This window comes from Ictidomys tridecemlineatus, chromosome 1 (genome assembly GCF_052094955.1).
Source record: "Ictidomys tridecemlineatus isolate mIctTri1 chromosome 1, mIctTri1.hap1, whole genome shotgun sequence".
Classification (NCBI taxonomy): Eukaryota; Metazoa; Chordata; class Mammalia; order Rodentia; family Sciuridae; genus Ictidomys; species Ictidomys tridecemlineatus.
Window position 1 is genome coordinate 37,388,490 of NC_135477.1, and position 14,615 is coordinate 37,403,104.

The 14,615-nt window shown below is 33.8% G+C and overlaps 1 protein-coding gene across 2 annotated transcripts in view; it reads left to right on the plus strand.

Annotated features, from left to right (window-relative positions):
* Nucleotides 1-14,615, plus strand: part of Wapl (WAPL cohesin release factor) — a 77,859-nt gene that overhangs the window by 44,592 nt on the left and 18,652 nt on the right. For both annotated transcript variants that reach the window (XM_013365310.3, XM_021720399.3), the window contains exons 5-11: nucleotides 3,970-4,065; nucleotides 5,329-5,481; nucleotides 5,756-5,892; nucleotides 6,838-6,949; nucleotides 9,780-10,007; nucleotides 13,000-13,111; nucleotides 13,458-13,555. In XM_013365310.3, the coding sequence (XP_013220764.1) occupies nucleotides 3,970-4,065; nucleotides 5,329-5,481; nucleotides 5,756-5,892; nucleotides 6,838-6,949; nucleotides 9,780-10,007; nucleotides 13,000-13,111; nucleotides 13,458-13,555 (936 nt within the window). The remainder of the gene's footprint in view (nucleotides 1-3,969; nucleotides 4,066-5,328; nucleotides 5,482-5,755; nucleotides 5,893-6,837; nucleotides 6,950-9,779; nucleotides 10,008-12,999; nucleotides 13,112-13,457; nucleotides 13,556-14,615) is intronic.

Sequence of the window (14,615 nt, forward strand, 5' to 3'; positions counted from 1 at the left end):
TTTATCTGCTTTTTAAACCAAAATAAAATCAAAATAAGATTAAAGACAAATATACCTGGTGATGTACTCAGAATGACCCAGTTAAAGATTTTTGAGGAATGGAACCCAGGGGTTGTTAAGCACTGAGCCACATCTCTAGCTCTCTTTTTAAAAAATTATTTTTAGACAAGGTCTTGAGAAGTTCTTGAGGTTGGTTTTAAACTTGTGATCCTCTTGCCACAGCCTCCAGAGTTTATGGGACTATAGGAGTATGCTACCTTAGCTAGATTTAAAATGGTAGTCACCAGAGGTGATCCAAGGAGGTTCTGGAGAATGAGACCTTGGGTTTTATTTCAAGGTCTTATGAAGTTATATATCTTAATATGGGGGAGGGGAACTGCTATGGATACATCTATCTAAAAATTAAATAACATCTAGATATTATATCAAGTAGAAATGAAATCAACTTAGGACAAAAGTAAAGAAAGAATTTCTAGATGTGTCAGGTAAAAGACACAAGTAGAAATTAATTTAGAAAAGCAAGAAGTACACATTCACAGGAGAAAGCAGATTGAGAATGAGGCATACCTTTTGGAGTCTCGGGCTTGTTTTAAGGAAAACTGAGAGGGGGTGTGAAAAGATGTGGGAATGTCATCAGTCTGGTGGTAGTGAGAGGGCTTATGGTGGTCTGGCTGTTCTCAGGACCCTTAAGTTGATTTTTTTCTCCATTATCTGATAATAGATGGCATTGAGAAAGTATCCTATATTGTAGGTTTTGCTCATCTATTCTAAAAGTACATATTATTGGGGGGCTAATTAACAGTGCACAGGCCATTTTTCTTACATGGCTGAATTTCCAGTTACTTAAGATTATGAATAAAGATTTGTAGATTTCGGGAAATTTTGGAAATGACAGGCCTGAGGAAAAAGTGGCTTGGGGAACAGTAGGCCTAGGAGGCATACATCTTTGTGTAAAGATTCAAGGAACTTTTTAGCACAGGTTTTCAGATTAAAATTACATTCTCCTTGTTCTTCTTTGTGTTTCCTATTTACCTTTTATTCTCCTATTTCAATATAGATGATTTTGATTTTCCATGAAATTTAATTGCTGTTTGGTATTTTCAAATACTTTTGAAATGAATGAAAACTTCACTTTGAATGAAGTTAGAATGTGACATCTGTGTTGTATAGCTTACATAGTTCACTTAGGAGAATGTAGAATTCTTGTGTCATTTTATTTACTTATGTATTTTTGTTGTGGGGATTGAACCCAGCAGCACTTTACCACTGAGCTGTATCTCCAACCCGCCCCCCCCCTTTATTTTCTATTTTGAGAGGAGTCTCTTTAAATTCCAAGGCTAGTCATGAACTTTTCATCCTCCTGACTCAACCTGAGACACTAGGATTGAAGGTGGTGCCACCATGTCCAGCTCTTGTATCATTTTAGAATCAAGTGAGGAGCTTAGAGTGAGTGATTGTGCCTTCTTTTTCTCCTTTCCTGTTTTTAACTCTTCTCCCCCTTGTGTGTGTACCTGCTCTACGTATCAGATGTTATTTAATTTTTAGGTAGATCTTCATTAGCTCTCCTCCTCCATATTAAGCCCTATAACTTTGTAGACTTTAAAGTAGAACTGAAGGAAAAGTTCTAAGTGAATCTTTTTCTTAGAATTACTCATTAACATTAAAATGGCAAAATATCACCAAAAACTTTTAAAATATAATAGTTTTTATCAAATTGATTGTTGAACAGAGTAAACAAAAAGTTAATTTAATATGACCTTTTAATATATATGATATTCAGTTTTTCTGCATGCTATTGTGCCTCAGGGGCTTTTGAGATGACTAGAATAGTGTTCTGCCAGTCTGCTGTTCTTTGTAATAACATTTGTTAACAGTGTTTTTAAGTCATGTTTCCCATTTGTTAATCCCAGTCCCTGTGAGGTGGATAGACCACTTCTTAGTTTTCTTATGTGTCACACTGCATGGTGCAACATAACAATTAACAGTGATATTTAATACTTAACATGGCATCTATTGTTTAGTGTACTCTTCTTGTTTTTTAATTTAGCACCATGAGCTAGCTGCTGTGCTAATTTTGTTATGTGTGGAACTAGACAACCTTTTTATTAACTAAAAGATCATTATCTAGAGTCAATACTTTCTAGAAGGAAAGAAAATGATTTAGTTTTGAGACACCTGTTCTTTTTTCTTTTTGTGGTGGTGAGAGTGTGTGCTAGAGATAGAAGCCAGGGCCTTGCACATGCTAAGCAAGCATTCTGTCACTGAGTTACAACCCCAGCGTGTGATACCTATTCTTAACAAAAGCCTGAGCTCTGACTGGACTGGGGGTATTAGAATTTGCTCAAATCAAGGATCTAATATAGGTGATGTTCAAGAGGAGTATAAAAAGTAATAAAGAGCTAGGTTTTTAAATCTTTTGTCTATATCTGTGCCTTGTGCATTGGAAGACCTGATCAAGTCATTGTATGAGTGCTTAAATTTTTTAGACTACTAATGAATCACCAGTTTATGTAAACTTGGTATATATGAATAATGAGAATGTAGATTTTTCATCAGTCTTGAAGTATGCTTTCCCTTTTTTTCTCTTATTTTTTATGTATAGTACTTAAAATATAAACAGAAAATCTGTTAAAAAATCAAATTTATTTCAAATTTAAAAGAGATAATTTCACTTTCGTAAAGGACAGAAAAGATGAGTTGTTACTTTTTTTGCTGGTTCTTTTTATTTATAATGACAATAGAATCCATTATTATATAATTACACAAACATGTAATATCTTAATTCTAATTGGGACCCCATTCTTGTGGGTGTACATGATGGTAGGATTCACTGAAGTATTTTCATATATGTACATAGGAAAAATTATATTATGTTCATTCTACTGTCTTTCCTATTTCTGTCCCCTCTCCCTTTTCATTCCCCTTTGTCTAATCTACTGAACTACTCCCCTTGGGGGCGGGTGGATTTATTTTCAACCTTTGGTTTGGGGGATTGGCCTATTTCACTTAGCACAATAGTCTCCAGATCCATCCATTTACTTGCAAATGCCATAAAGTCATTCTTTATGGCTGAGTAATATTCCATTTTACATATATATCACAATTGCTTTATCTTTTCATCTGTTGAAGGGCAACTAGGTTGGCTCCATTGCTTAGTTGTTGTGATTTGTGCTGCTGTAAACATTGATGTGGCTGCATTGCTGTAGTATGCTGATTTTAAATCCTTTGGATGTATGCTGAGGACTTTTTTTGTTGTCAGTCTTTGTTTAATCAGTTTTCTTTTGAAAGGTTTTTTTTTTCTTTTATGCAGATTTAATCCTATGGATTGATTTTTATAGATTTAGTTATTCTTAATTCTTGAAATTTATAGTTTCAAAACAGTTTGTTTTCATAAGGTTTAATAAATTGATTTGACAACAGAGTAACCTGAATTAATGCAAGGCAGTTTACATCATTATCGATTTTAGTGTGAACACTTAAAACATTTTGCTGCAGAATTCATGAATATTATTACATGGTACTCCTTTAAACCTCCACTGTTTCTTGTAAGGTATATGTCCCATATTTTATGAAATTTGAAAACTTCAAATGATGTACACAACTGGGCTCAATCATTTCATGGAAATGAGTATGGACCTTTATTGCCTGTAATAAGCTGCTTGGTTCTTATTTTTGGAAGATTGAACATATAGTGTGAGGAATAAAATTTGCCAGATATTGAACTAAATATTATTGAATTAAGTTACTACAAGCATGGCAAGAGGTTCACACTCAAGTGCCATCTTTTGGGTATATTTGCACAGCGTACCAGCTGCCCAGTTTTATGACCAAATACCACAGTGAGTATGTCTGCCATACAAATGGGAACCTGATGGTAATAGCACTCATCTTTCTTCCTCTGGGATATATGTTTATTCATAAGTATGCAAAGTAAAATGGAGGCAGTTAATCTTTTTCTTATTTCTCTAGTCACCTACAAAAGCTGTATACAATGCTAGACATTGGAACCATCCAGACTCAGAAGAACTACCTGGGCCACCAGCAGTAAAACCTCAGAGTGTCACAGTAAGTGTACCAAAGTTTTTTATTTTGTGTTCTTTAATATTAAAGTTGTAAATTCCTATCTTAAGCAGTTACTGTCTTATATTCATAATGTGTAAGTCTTTGAGTTTTCTATTTATCAGTGTATTTTGGTCTCCCTCACTGAAATTTAGTAGCTTCAATTTAAATAATTGAGAAAAGTGAGGATTGTGGGTAGAGTAGTAGAATACTTATACCTTATAGGTCATAAATGAAAGCCTTAAAAGATAAGGATCTTTTAACTTATGACCCACATTTTTAAAAAATTATAGGAATTAGTATTTAGGAACATATTTTCCTTATTTGAAATTTGTATTGACCACTAACAGCTATTCTGTCAATTGTATTCTACATGGATATCAAAGTGGCTTTCTCTTCTTAATTTACTTTTCAGAGGGGAAGCCCTTCTGTACTCCATCTAGCATTTCTTTTCAATTCAAAAACTGAATTGAAGAAAGATTATTATTGAAACGTTTGCTTCAGAATATCAGACATTAAAACTACCAGGTTAACAACTAAGGCTTTGGTCATCTAAAGCTATTGTCAAGGAATGACTTTTTTGTAAAAAACAACAACAATATTGAGGATAAAGAATTTTTTGGGGGGGGGTTGTTTGTTTTTTGATGCTGGGGAGTGAACCTAGGGCCTTGTGTATGGTAGGGAAACACTCGACCACTGAGCCTTATCCTCAGTTTTAGGAATAGCGATATTTCTAAAACTCATTGTATACTTTTCCTTTCTTAAGTTGACTATATTAAAATTCCTTTTGATAGTATAAACTCATCATTATGTGTACTAATAATTATCTACCATGTTGATGTATGCTATGTTATTGATAGCTGTTTATTTCTACTCTAAACTACTTCGGCTTCCTATATTTCCAGGATTCTTTGGTCTGTTTTGTTTTTTCCATCCCGTCCCTAGCTGCTTATCAATGCTATTTATGCATGCAATTGTGGTTCTTAATTCTTTGAATGGTCCTGGAGACAAATAACAAGTTATATTTAAAGGTTAAAAGATTTAAAAGACCAGAAGCAATTTCTGAGTGGTTCTTTTGTGTGTAAATCAAGTCTTACCTAGTAGTGCATGGAATTTAAAGTATCTCTTAGGACCTTTTAGAAGCCTCCCTTCCTCCCCCTTTTTAAAAAACTCTTATTTTAAAAAAACTAAATTTGTCAGATAGGCAAGATGTTACTTTTTAAAATATATTTACTTAGACCAACTAATTGAATACAACTTTATTAATAGGTGAGGCTGTCTTCAAAGGAACCAAATCAAAAAGATGATGGAGTTTTTAAGGCTCCTGCACCACCACTCAAAGTGATAAAAACTGTGACAATACCTACTCAGCCCTACCAAGATATAGTTACTGCACTGAAATGCAGAAAAGAAGACAAAGAAGTAAGCAGCCAAATACAGTTTTACTGCACGTGGATAGATTTTTGTATGTAACATTTAGCATTTTAATGTCTTGAACAAATATCAGTACCCTGATAGCAGCAGTTTGAACCACAAAATTATCTTGTCCTACAACATACCAGTGTTTTAAAAAAATATTTTTGTTGCCATCTAACAAACTGATGTATATACTTTGATGTGAAATATAGTGGACCTGTAGATGCAAGTATGCTAGTTCATAGTTACAAAAGAGGTGGACTTATTTTTTTCTTGGCAGTTATATACTGTTGTTCAGCACGTGAAGCACTTCAATGATGTGGTGGAATTTGGTGAAAATCAAGAATTCACTGATGACATTGAGTACTTGTTAAGTGGCTTAAAGAGCACTCAGCCTCTAAACACACGTTGCCTTAGGTAAGATCTTATAACTATGTGCATGTTATATTTTACTAATTTTTTTCACCTGGGTATTGCCAGAGAAAGCCAGACATTTTTTCATCGTGTATAGCCAACAATGTATTAAAATGTGATCAGTTTCTTATAAAGAATCTGGTCATATATAATATAGAGAAAACTGGGTGATCAGTCCTTTTTTTTAAAATTTATTTTTTAGTTTTGGGTGGACACAATATCTTATTTTTATGTGGTGAGGATCTAACCCAGTGCCTCATGCATGCCAGGTGAGCGCACTACCTCTTGAGCTGCATCCCCAGCCCCAGTGATCAGTCTTTTTAGCATAGTATAAGTGTAATTTCTAGATGCTTAAAAAAATAGTGTACTAAAGTTTTTTTTTTTTCTCCTGCCATCTCAATTTCAAGCATCAAGTAATGAATTAGGTGAGAACTTAAGTATCCTGTGATATGAATCATCTTTTGCATAGTATAATTGATCAAATGTCATGGTTTGGTTGAATTATCTGGTCAATTGGAGTATATCCAATCAAGTGTAATTATTTATAGTTTTCATATCAGAAGCTTTATGAAATGTAGCTGGGTCTTCATGCTTTTTATGATAGTAGTAATGTAAGGAATAGACAGTCATTGTTTTAAAAATAACTATACCCAATCACATACTAAGCATCGGTATATTAATAATTTGATTTTGCCCATATGTTTTAGTTTTTTTTTGTTTTGTTGGGGTTTTTTGGTGCTAGTCATTGAACCCAGGACCTGTAGCATGCTAGGCAAATGTTCTCACCACCTCCAACCTTGCTTATGGTTTTTCTATTAGAATTGATATGGGCAAAACTTTGACTCTGATTCCTCCTTTTTTTTTTTCCTCTCCCTTGTTTTGACATTATGCAAACAAAAACTAATATAGCTCTTTTCACGTTTCTGAACATTGTCTACTTTCTTCTAGTGTTATTAGCTTGGCTACTAAATGTGCCATGCCCAGTTTTCGAATGCACCTGAGAGCACATGGAATGGTCGCCATGGTCTTTAAAACTTTGGATGATTCCCAGCACCATCAGGTATTTTAAGTTTCTGAGATTGGGAAACATTATTGAGAAATTTTGGTCTGATGGACTATAAAAAAATACCCTCACTGAATATTCTTATAAATATATCCTAATTATACTTAGGTTCATTTTATTTGCTGAACATGTAGAATTTAATGTTGTAACTTTTTGTTTAACATTTCACTTGATTATGTTCTCGGCAGTATTCTTTTTCTTTTTCTTTTCTTTCTTTTTTTTTTTTTTTAATTTTATTTATTTTTATGTGGTGCTGAAGATCGAACCTATAGCCTCGCGCATGCTAGATGCACGCTCTACTGCTGAGCCACAACTTCAGCCCAGTTTTTTTTTTCTTTCTTCCTTTTTTTTTTTTAAAAGAGAGAGAGAGAATTTTAATATTTATTTTTTAGTTTTCGGCGGACACAACATCTTTGTTTGTATGTAGTGCTGAAGATTGAGCCCGGGCCACACGCATGACAGGCGAGCGTGTTACTTACTGCTTGAGCCACATCCCCAGCCCCCTATTTTTTTCTTAATTCATCAATTTATGCTAAAATTTTACTTACTTATAATGGCTAATATTCCATACTGGTTATTTAATTCTGTAAGCATGATTTCCTCTACTAAGGACTACTGTCAAAAATCTTCTAATGTAGTTTGATATTAATAGTATGAATAGTATGAATAAAAAAGTTCTGAAATAGAACCTAATTTTTAAACATTTTGTCCAGTGTTGAATCTGAAAGATAGCTGAATTGTTGAAGGGATTAAATTCTTCACTTTATTGTCTTTGATGCTTTTTCTCAATAGTAAAGCATAAGTACTAATATCAATTTTAATGTTCAGAAATGGAAGAGAATAATCTTCATTGCTAATCATTATCAATAGTGGTATTTTAAGATTGATTGCCTTATTATATTTCTTTTCAAGGACATTATGTCCCTACTACAGATTGGGTGACACAGTCTGAGTCTTCTGAGACCAAAAGTAATGTGCTTAACCTTGAGTAGGTCCTAAATAACTCTGTTACGTTTGTAGCACAGAAAATAAGAAGGGAGAAGAGATGAAAATTAAGAAGTAGTTTGCTTTGTTGTGTTTAAGAATGGACTCTGAGGGGCTGGAGTTGTAGCTCAGCGGTAGAGCACTTGCCTTGTACACTTGCACCACATATAAATAAGCAAATAAAATAAAGTACCATCAACAACTAAAAAAAAAAGATTAAAAAGGAGAAGAAGAATGGACTCTGAAATGTTAACTGTGTTTAGTCAGGATCAGTGGATTCCTCGAGGCCTTTACTTGGAATCTTAATTTTTGCAAATAATTTAATTGATTTAAACATTTCATCACTTGCATAATTAAATGTCTTAAGTTTCTCTACTTTGGGAGTTTCAAATTTTAATCTTTTTATTTTTATTTTTTGATTATTTTTTAGCCTGGAATATTAACTAGTTCAAAAAGTTTAAATCTTCAGATAGTAAATTTTGTTTCTATACGTTGAAATAATAGAGAATATCTCAAATATCAGAATATCTCAAGTATAAGGCATTTTGTTACATAGTCATCCCTTGATATCTGTGGGAAATTGGTTCCAGGACCTCCACAGATGATAAAATCCTTAGGTCCGATATATAAAATTGTGTGGTATTTGTGTGTAACTTATGCATATCCTCCTTTATGCTTTAAATCATCTCTAGATTATTTAAAATACGTGATACAGTGTAAATTCTACTATTTAGGGAACAATAACAAGGAAAAGGGGTTGTAGATAGATATTCAGTACCCTTGGATTTTTTTTTTTCCCCCTTCTGATATTTTTGGCTCCATGGTTGGTTGAATTTGGATATAAATACCAAATGCTGACTGTATTGTATTTCCATACATTATTCTAAAATATGTCATCTTGAATATTTGTAGCTTGTGGCACCTACTGTAAATGTTTATTTCAGCATTGTAAGTTAATGTACATTGATGCAAACTGATCTGTGTATGTTTTGCAGGGAAAAGGTATGCTAAGTTTTGGAAACATGATTATATACCAATTTTGAACTAAAATTTTGTCTATCATAGAGAATAAAAAGATATTGTAATAGGTTTTACATATATGTGTATATGTCTAAAAAACTGTTGTAAACTTTTTATTTAGCAGAAAATGGCCAAAGAAATCTATAATTCAACATATATTCTTTCAGTTTGGGAACATTTATATAGGGAACATCCATCAAGAGGAATACTTGAAGAAACAGTGTTTTCTAAATTTATTTACTTTATTTAATGCTTCCCTAGAATTTTAGGGATACCACTGAATCAGACATTTTCAAAGTTTCTAAAACAATGAACAATGAGTTTTAGGCTTACTAAACTTTTTTTTGGTCATACGGGGAATTAAACCCAGGGGTACTCTACCACTGAGCTTCATCCCCAACCCCCCCTCCTTTTTTTAATATTTATTTTTTAGTTTTCGGCAGACACAACATCTTTGTATGTGGTGCTGAGGATCAAACCTGGGCCGCACGCATGCCAGGCGAGCGCACTACCGCTTGAGCCACATCCTCAGCCCCCCAGCCCCTTTTTAATTGCTTGTTGAGGTTCAAAGTTGCAAGTTTTCCTGCTTCAGCTTCCCAAATAGCTGGCTTTGCAGGCTGGTGGCACCTGGTACATTTTAATCTTATCTATCTATCTGATTGAACCCAGGGCCAATGCAAGGCAAGTACTCTACCAGTCGTGCTATATCCCCAGTCCACTTTTTAACTTTTAAATAAATGGCAATAACGGTCTTATTTCTTAAATGAGATTGTTGGTAATTGCTTTTTTTTTCTTATTCTTTTTTTTTTTCCATCTGTTGAAGAATCTATCTCTCTGCACAGCTGCCCTCATGTACATATTAAGTAGAGATCGTTTAAACATGGATCTTGATAGAGCAAGCCTAGATCTAATGATTCGACTTTTGGAACTGGAACAAGATGCTTCATCAGCTAAGCTACTGAATGAAAAAGACATGAACAAAATTAAAGAAAAAATCCGAAGACTGTGTGAAACTGTACACAATAAGCATCTTGATCTAGAAAATATAACGGTGGGTTTTTTCCTTTCTTTCATTATAAAGTAAGGATGACTTTTTGGCTTTGAACTAATAATTTAACCGTTCTAACCTTGATTTACAGCTTGCCAAATTTAAGCACTTCCTCTCTGAAATTTTGAAACTAGCTCATCTATGTGTAGGGTTTTTGTTTTTGTTTTTGTTTCTTTGCCAATAAATATATTTTGTCTAATCCTTTTCTCATGTTTTCCCTTCCTCTTTCATCTTTCCTCCTACTTTAGGTTATTAGCAGTTTGAATTTTTATTCTCTGAATTTCAGGAATTAAATTTCAGAGGATTTACAAGAGCTATTTTTCAGTAGGAAGCAACTGTTTATTTCAGAGTGTCTCTGAAGTCTTATAAGGAAGATTGCTAGGTTCTTGCCTTTTTTTTTTTGATACTGGGAATTGAACCTAGGGATATGTTATGGCTGAACTACATTCCCAGCCCTTTTTATTTTTTGTTTTGAGGCAGGGTCTTAATAAGGTTGCTGATGCTGACCTTGAACTTGGAATCCTCTTTGACTCAGCCTCCTGAGTCTCTGGGATTGCAGGCAGGCATTACCACAAGATTTGTTCATTATATAACCTGTCTTTTAAGTGTAAAACATTTTCACTTATTGCCTACTCAACTGAATACTGCACCATTTGACACTTAACTCTATTTAGTTAAGGTAGAGTTGGTAATGGATTCTGGCAAAGGGGTTGGGGTAGGAGGAGAGCAAACTAAGTGGTAATGTACAAAATAACATATATTCAGTACTCTTCACATACTAGAATTGGAAAAATAGGTCTTGTGCTCAGATGGCACATCAATGTTTCTTCCACATTATCATACTCTCTGTATACTATACTACCTTTAAAACTTATTTGTAATTTTTATTTATGCTACTAATTTTTTGAAGTTATCAGAGAGTAAATTTGTGCCTGTAATTTTTATTTGCTGCATGATTGAATGTGCTTTTATTTATTTGTTTGTTTATTCATGTTTTCTGTATTGCTCAACCTTAAGGCTCAGTTTAGGTATCCACTATTAACATGATGATAAACTTGTTCAATGAATTTGTGCCATGTTTCATTGAGTTTATTAGGATGAAATATGAGTATAAAAATTGTCCTACCATGTATTAATTACTTGACTTGCATATTTAAACCAAAGCATCGTGGCTAATTTTAGGATACTTCTTTTATCCCCCCAGTGCCAGCTATTCTTTCTAATATGTTTGTCTTAAAATTGTATAGTAGATAAGTGGTTTTGTTCAAAAACTGTCCCCTACACATTAGTTTTGTTTGTTACATAAATTGCTTCAGTTCTGCCTTGAAATATATTGTTAATGACAGGCACGGTGGCACTCGCCTATGATCCCAGTGACTTAGAAGCTGAGGGAGGAGGATTGCAAGTTTCAGGCCAGGCTCAGCAGCTTAGTAAGACCCTGTCTCAAAATAAAAATTAGAGGGTGGGGTAGGGGTGGGGTTGCTGGAGATGTAGCTCAGTGGTAAAGTACCTGAGTTTAATTCCCTGGAACAAAAATAAGGATTTTTTTTTTTTTTACTTCTGATGTGCCACTGAAAAATAATTTACAGCAATAACATATTGTTTTCAGATATATTAAATAGCCGAGAGCTAACAGTTTCAGAGTAGTGATTTGGCTTTGGAAGTCTATTTCAATTTTCAAATAAAATGCTTAAATAATAGGCTATTTATAATATACTAATTTAACCTAAAATATCAAAGATTCTTTTTTATGCTATTAGAAACAAATAGTAAAGATCCTTTCTAATAAAATAAGAAAGTTTTCTTTAATATTAAATTATATTCTTTTTTGCTAAAGAAAGAATGTCTCATTGGACTTTAGTTTCACTCCTATGAACTGACCAATTAAATTTGGTCATTAAATTATTCTTTGAGGTTATTAGGATGAGAACTGGGAACAAGTGAATCTGTTTTTGTGGTATTGGATTCTCGTTCTGCATTTGTCACCTTGAACAACAATTTTGTTTTTTTATAAAAACTAGATAATGAAGTATTCTAGATCCCTCTTCTAATTTTATAATACTAAGATTTTCTCTGCTAAGATCTTTTGTTTGTATTTGTAAATATCTAATTTATATTCAGTTCCAAATATAATTTAGGCCAGGTTATAAATTTGCATCTTTGAAGGGCAGAAGCTGTGGAAAGAAAACCAGGTCTTTTTAGTCTTTGCTAATTAAAGCATTTCTTCTGTTACGCTAAAGTTCCTTTATTACATCAAGAACCAGATTGCTCTTTGTTTGGAAGTTACTACATGCTTTAAAAAAGAAAAACAATAGTTAAATACAGAGAGAAAAAAAAACACACTATCAAGGCTGTATGGCTCTTACCTTTTAGCTTCTTCTGCCTGTGGTCCTGAAGCATCAGTTATTTCCAGAGTATATTTTCTCGTAGTGGGCACATGCGGCCTTGCAATATAAAAATTTAAGTCTGATCAGTCTGCAGCCCTTAGGTGAACATAGGGTTCAAATTACCATTTTCTACCCTTAGGTTGTTTAAAGTGTTTAAGTGGCATTCCTATAATTTGCTTTGGAAAGTGGTTATTTGTTATATCCTTTGTGGTAAATTAATATATTGATTTATGATTAAATGTATATGTATAGGTACATGTACCTACTTTGAGTCCACAGTCCTACACTTGATCCTCGGTACTATAGAAATATAATAGAAATATATATTACATTGAACTGACAAAAAATAAACTACTTTTCCCCCCTATAAAAATAAGTTATGTAGTTAAAAATATTTCTTCAGTGTAGACAATTCTAATAAAAGTTGGTCCAACTTTACATATAAAAAGCCCTTAGATATAAAAGCACTTAGTATTCTATTAAAAAGTAAGCAAACTTTGTGTGTTGGTAGCATGCAGTAAATTTTGTAAAGGAAAACAGGCTCTAAAATTCTGCCTCAGAATTATTGTTAAGAGTCTGTATTCATTAATGGTGCTTCTGATTTTTAGACTGGGCATTTAGCTATGGAGACATTGCTGTCCCTTACTTCTAAACGAGCAGGAGACTGGTTTAAAGAAGAACTCCGGCTTTTGGGTGGTCTGGATCATATTGTAGATAAAGGTATGGATATGTACATGCATAATGTTTTATGTATTATTTAAAGTCTGAAGAAACTATTCTACTTATATACTTAAAAATTACTTTGTTAAATGTAAAAGGTCTGTTCTTTTAGTACTATCTTGAAAAATCTAACTTTTGAAGCAGAGACCAGCAATACTTTGATATTAAGGGTTTGTGGAAATAATAAGAGTTATCATACATTTAAAAATCTCATAAATCAAACAGAATAAACAATGTTCTCATAGGTTCCAGCATATTCATAGCATGTAACAGATGACTTAGCTAAGGGTAAGTATTGAGGTGATAAGATGTATTGACATATTCTTTTTTTTTTTTTTTAATCTAGTAAAAGAATGTGTGGATCATTTAAGTAAAGATGAGGATGAAGAGAAACTAGTAGCTTCATTATGGGGAGCAGAGAGATGTTTACGAGTTTTAGAAAGTGTAAGTATGGTTAACTATTTGGGAAAATTATTCACTATCTCCCATCTCCCTGCGTTACTATATTGGGGTTTGAATCCAGGCCTCACATATTGTAGGTGGTAAGTGCTCTACCACTGGGGTACATTCCAGCCCTTTTTATTTTATTTTTAGATCGACTTCCTAAGTTGGCCAAGCTGGCCTTACACTTGAAATCATCCTGCCATAGCCTCCTGGGTAGCTGGGATTACAGGGTTGCATCACTGCTCTCTGGCTATTTTTTTTTTCTTTTTTAGAGAGAGAATTTTTAATATTTATTTTTCAGTTTTCGGCAGACACAGCATCTTTGTTTGTATGTGGTGCTGAGGATTGAACCCGGGCTGCACTGCATGCCAGGCTTGAGCCACATCCCCAGCCCCACTGCTCTCTGGCTATTACTCAGTCTTTTTTTATTTTTATAGTTGTAGATCCACAGCACGCCTTTGTTTAGTTTTTTATGTGGTGCTAAGGATCAAAGCCAGTGCCTCACAATGCTAGTCAAGTGCTCTGCCACTGAGCTCCAGTTCCAACATTACTCAATTGTGTTTGGATGCATGTATGTGTTTGTGTGTAACTGCCAAATATTTTATATATCTCCTAGAGTTTTACATTTGTTAATCCAAATTAACATTAGTACATTCTTCTACCAACCAATTCTTAATGAACATTTAAATGAGCAGTTTATTATTAAAAAGAATACATGTATCATTGCTCCAAATAAAGCCTTGCATACAGGGTTTTTAGTTTATTTGTTTCTGTACCAGGGGTTGAATCCAGGGGTTCTTAACCACTGGGCCACATACCCGGTACTTTTTATATTTTATTATTTGGGGGTGAGGGGTACCAGGGATTGAACTCTGAGCACTCAACTACTGAGCCACATTCCCAGCCCTATTGTATTTAGAGACAACTACTGAGTTGCTTAGCGCCTTGCTTTTACTGAGGCTGGCTTTGAGTTCTTGATCCTCCTGCCTCAGCCTGTGGCTGCTGGGATTACAGGTGTGCACCACCATCCATGCCTGGCTATATTTTATTTTGAGACAAC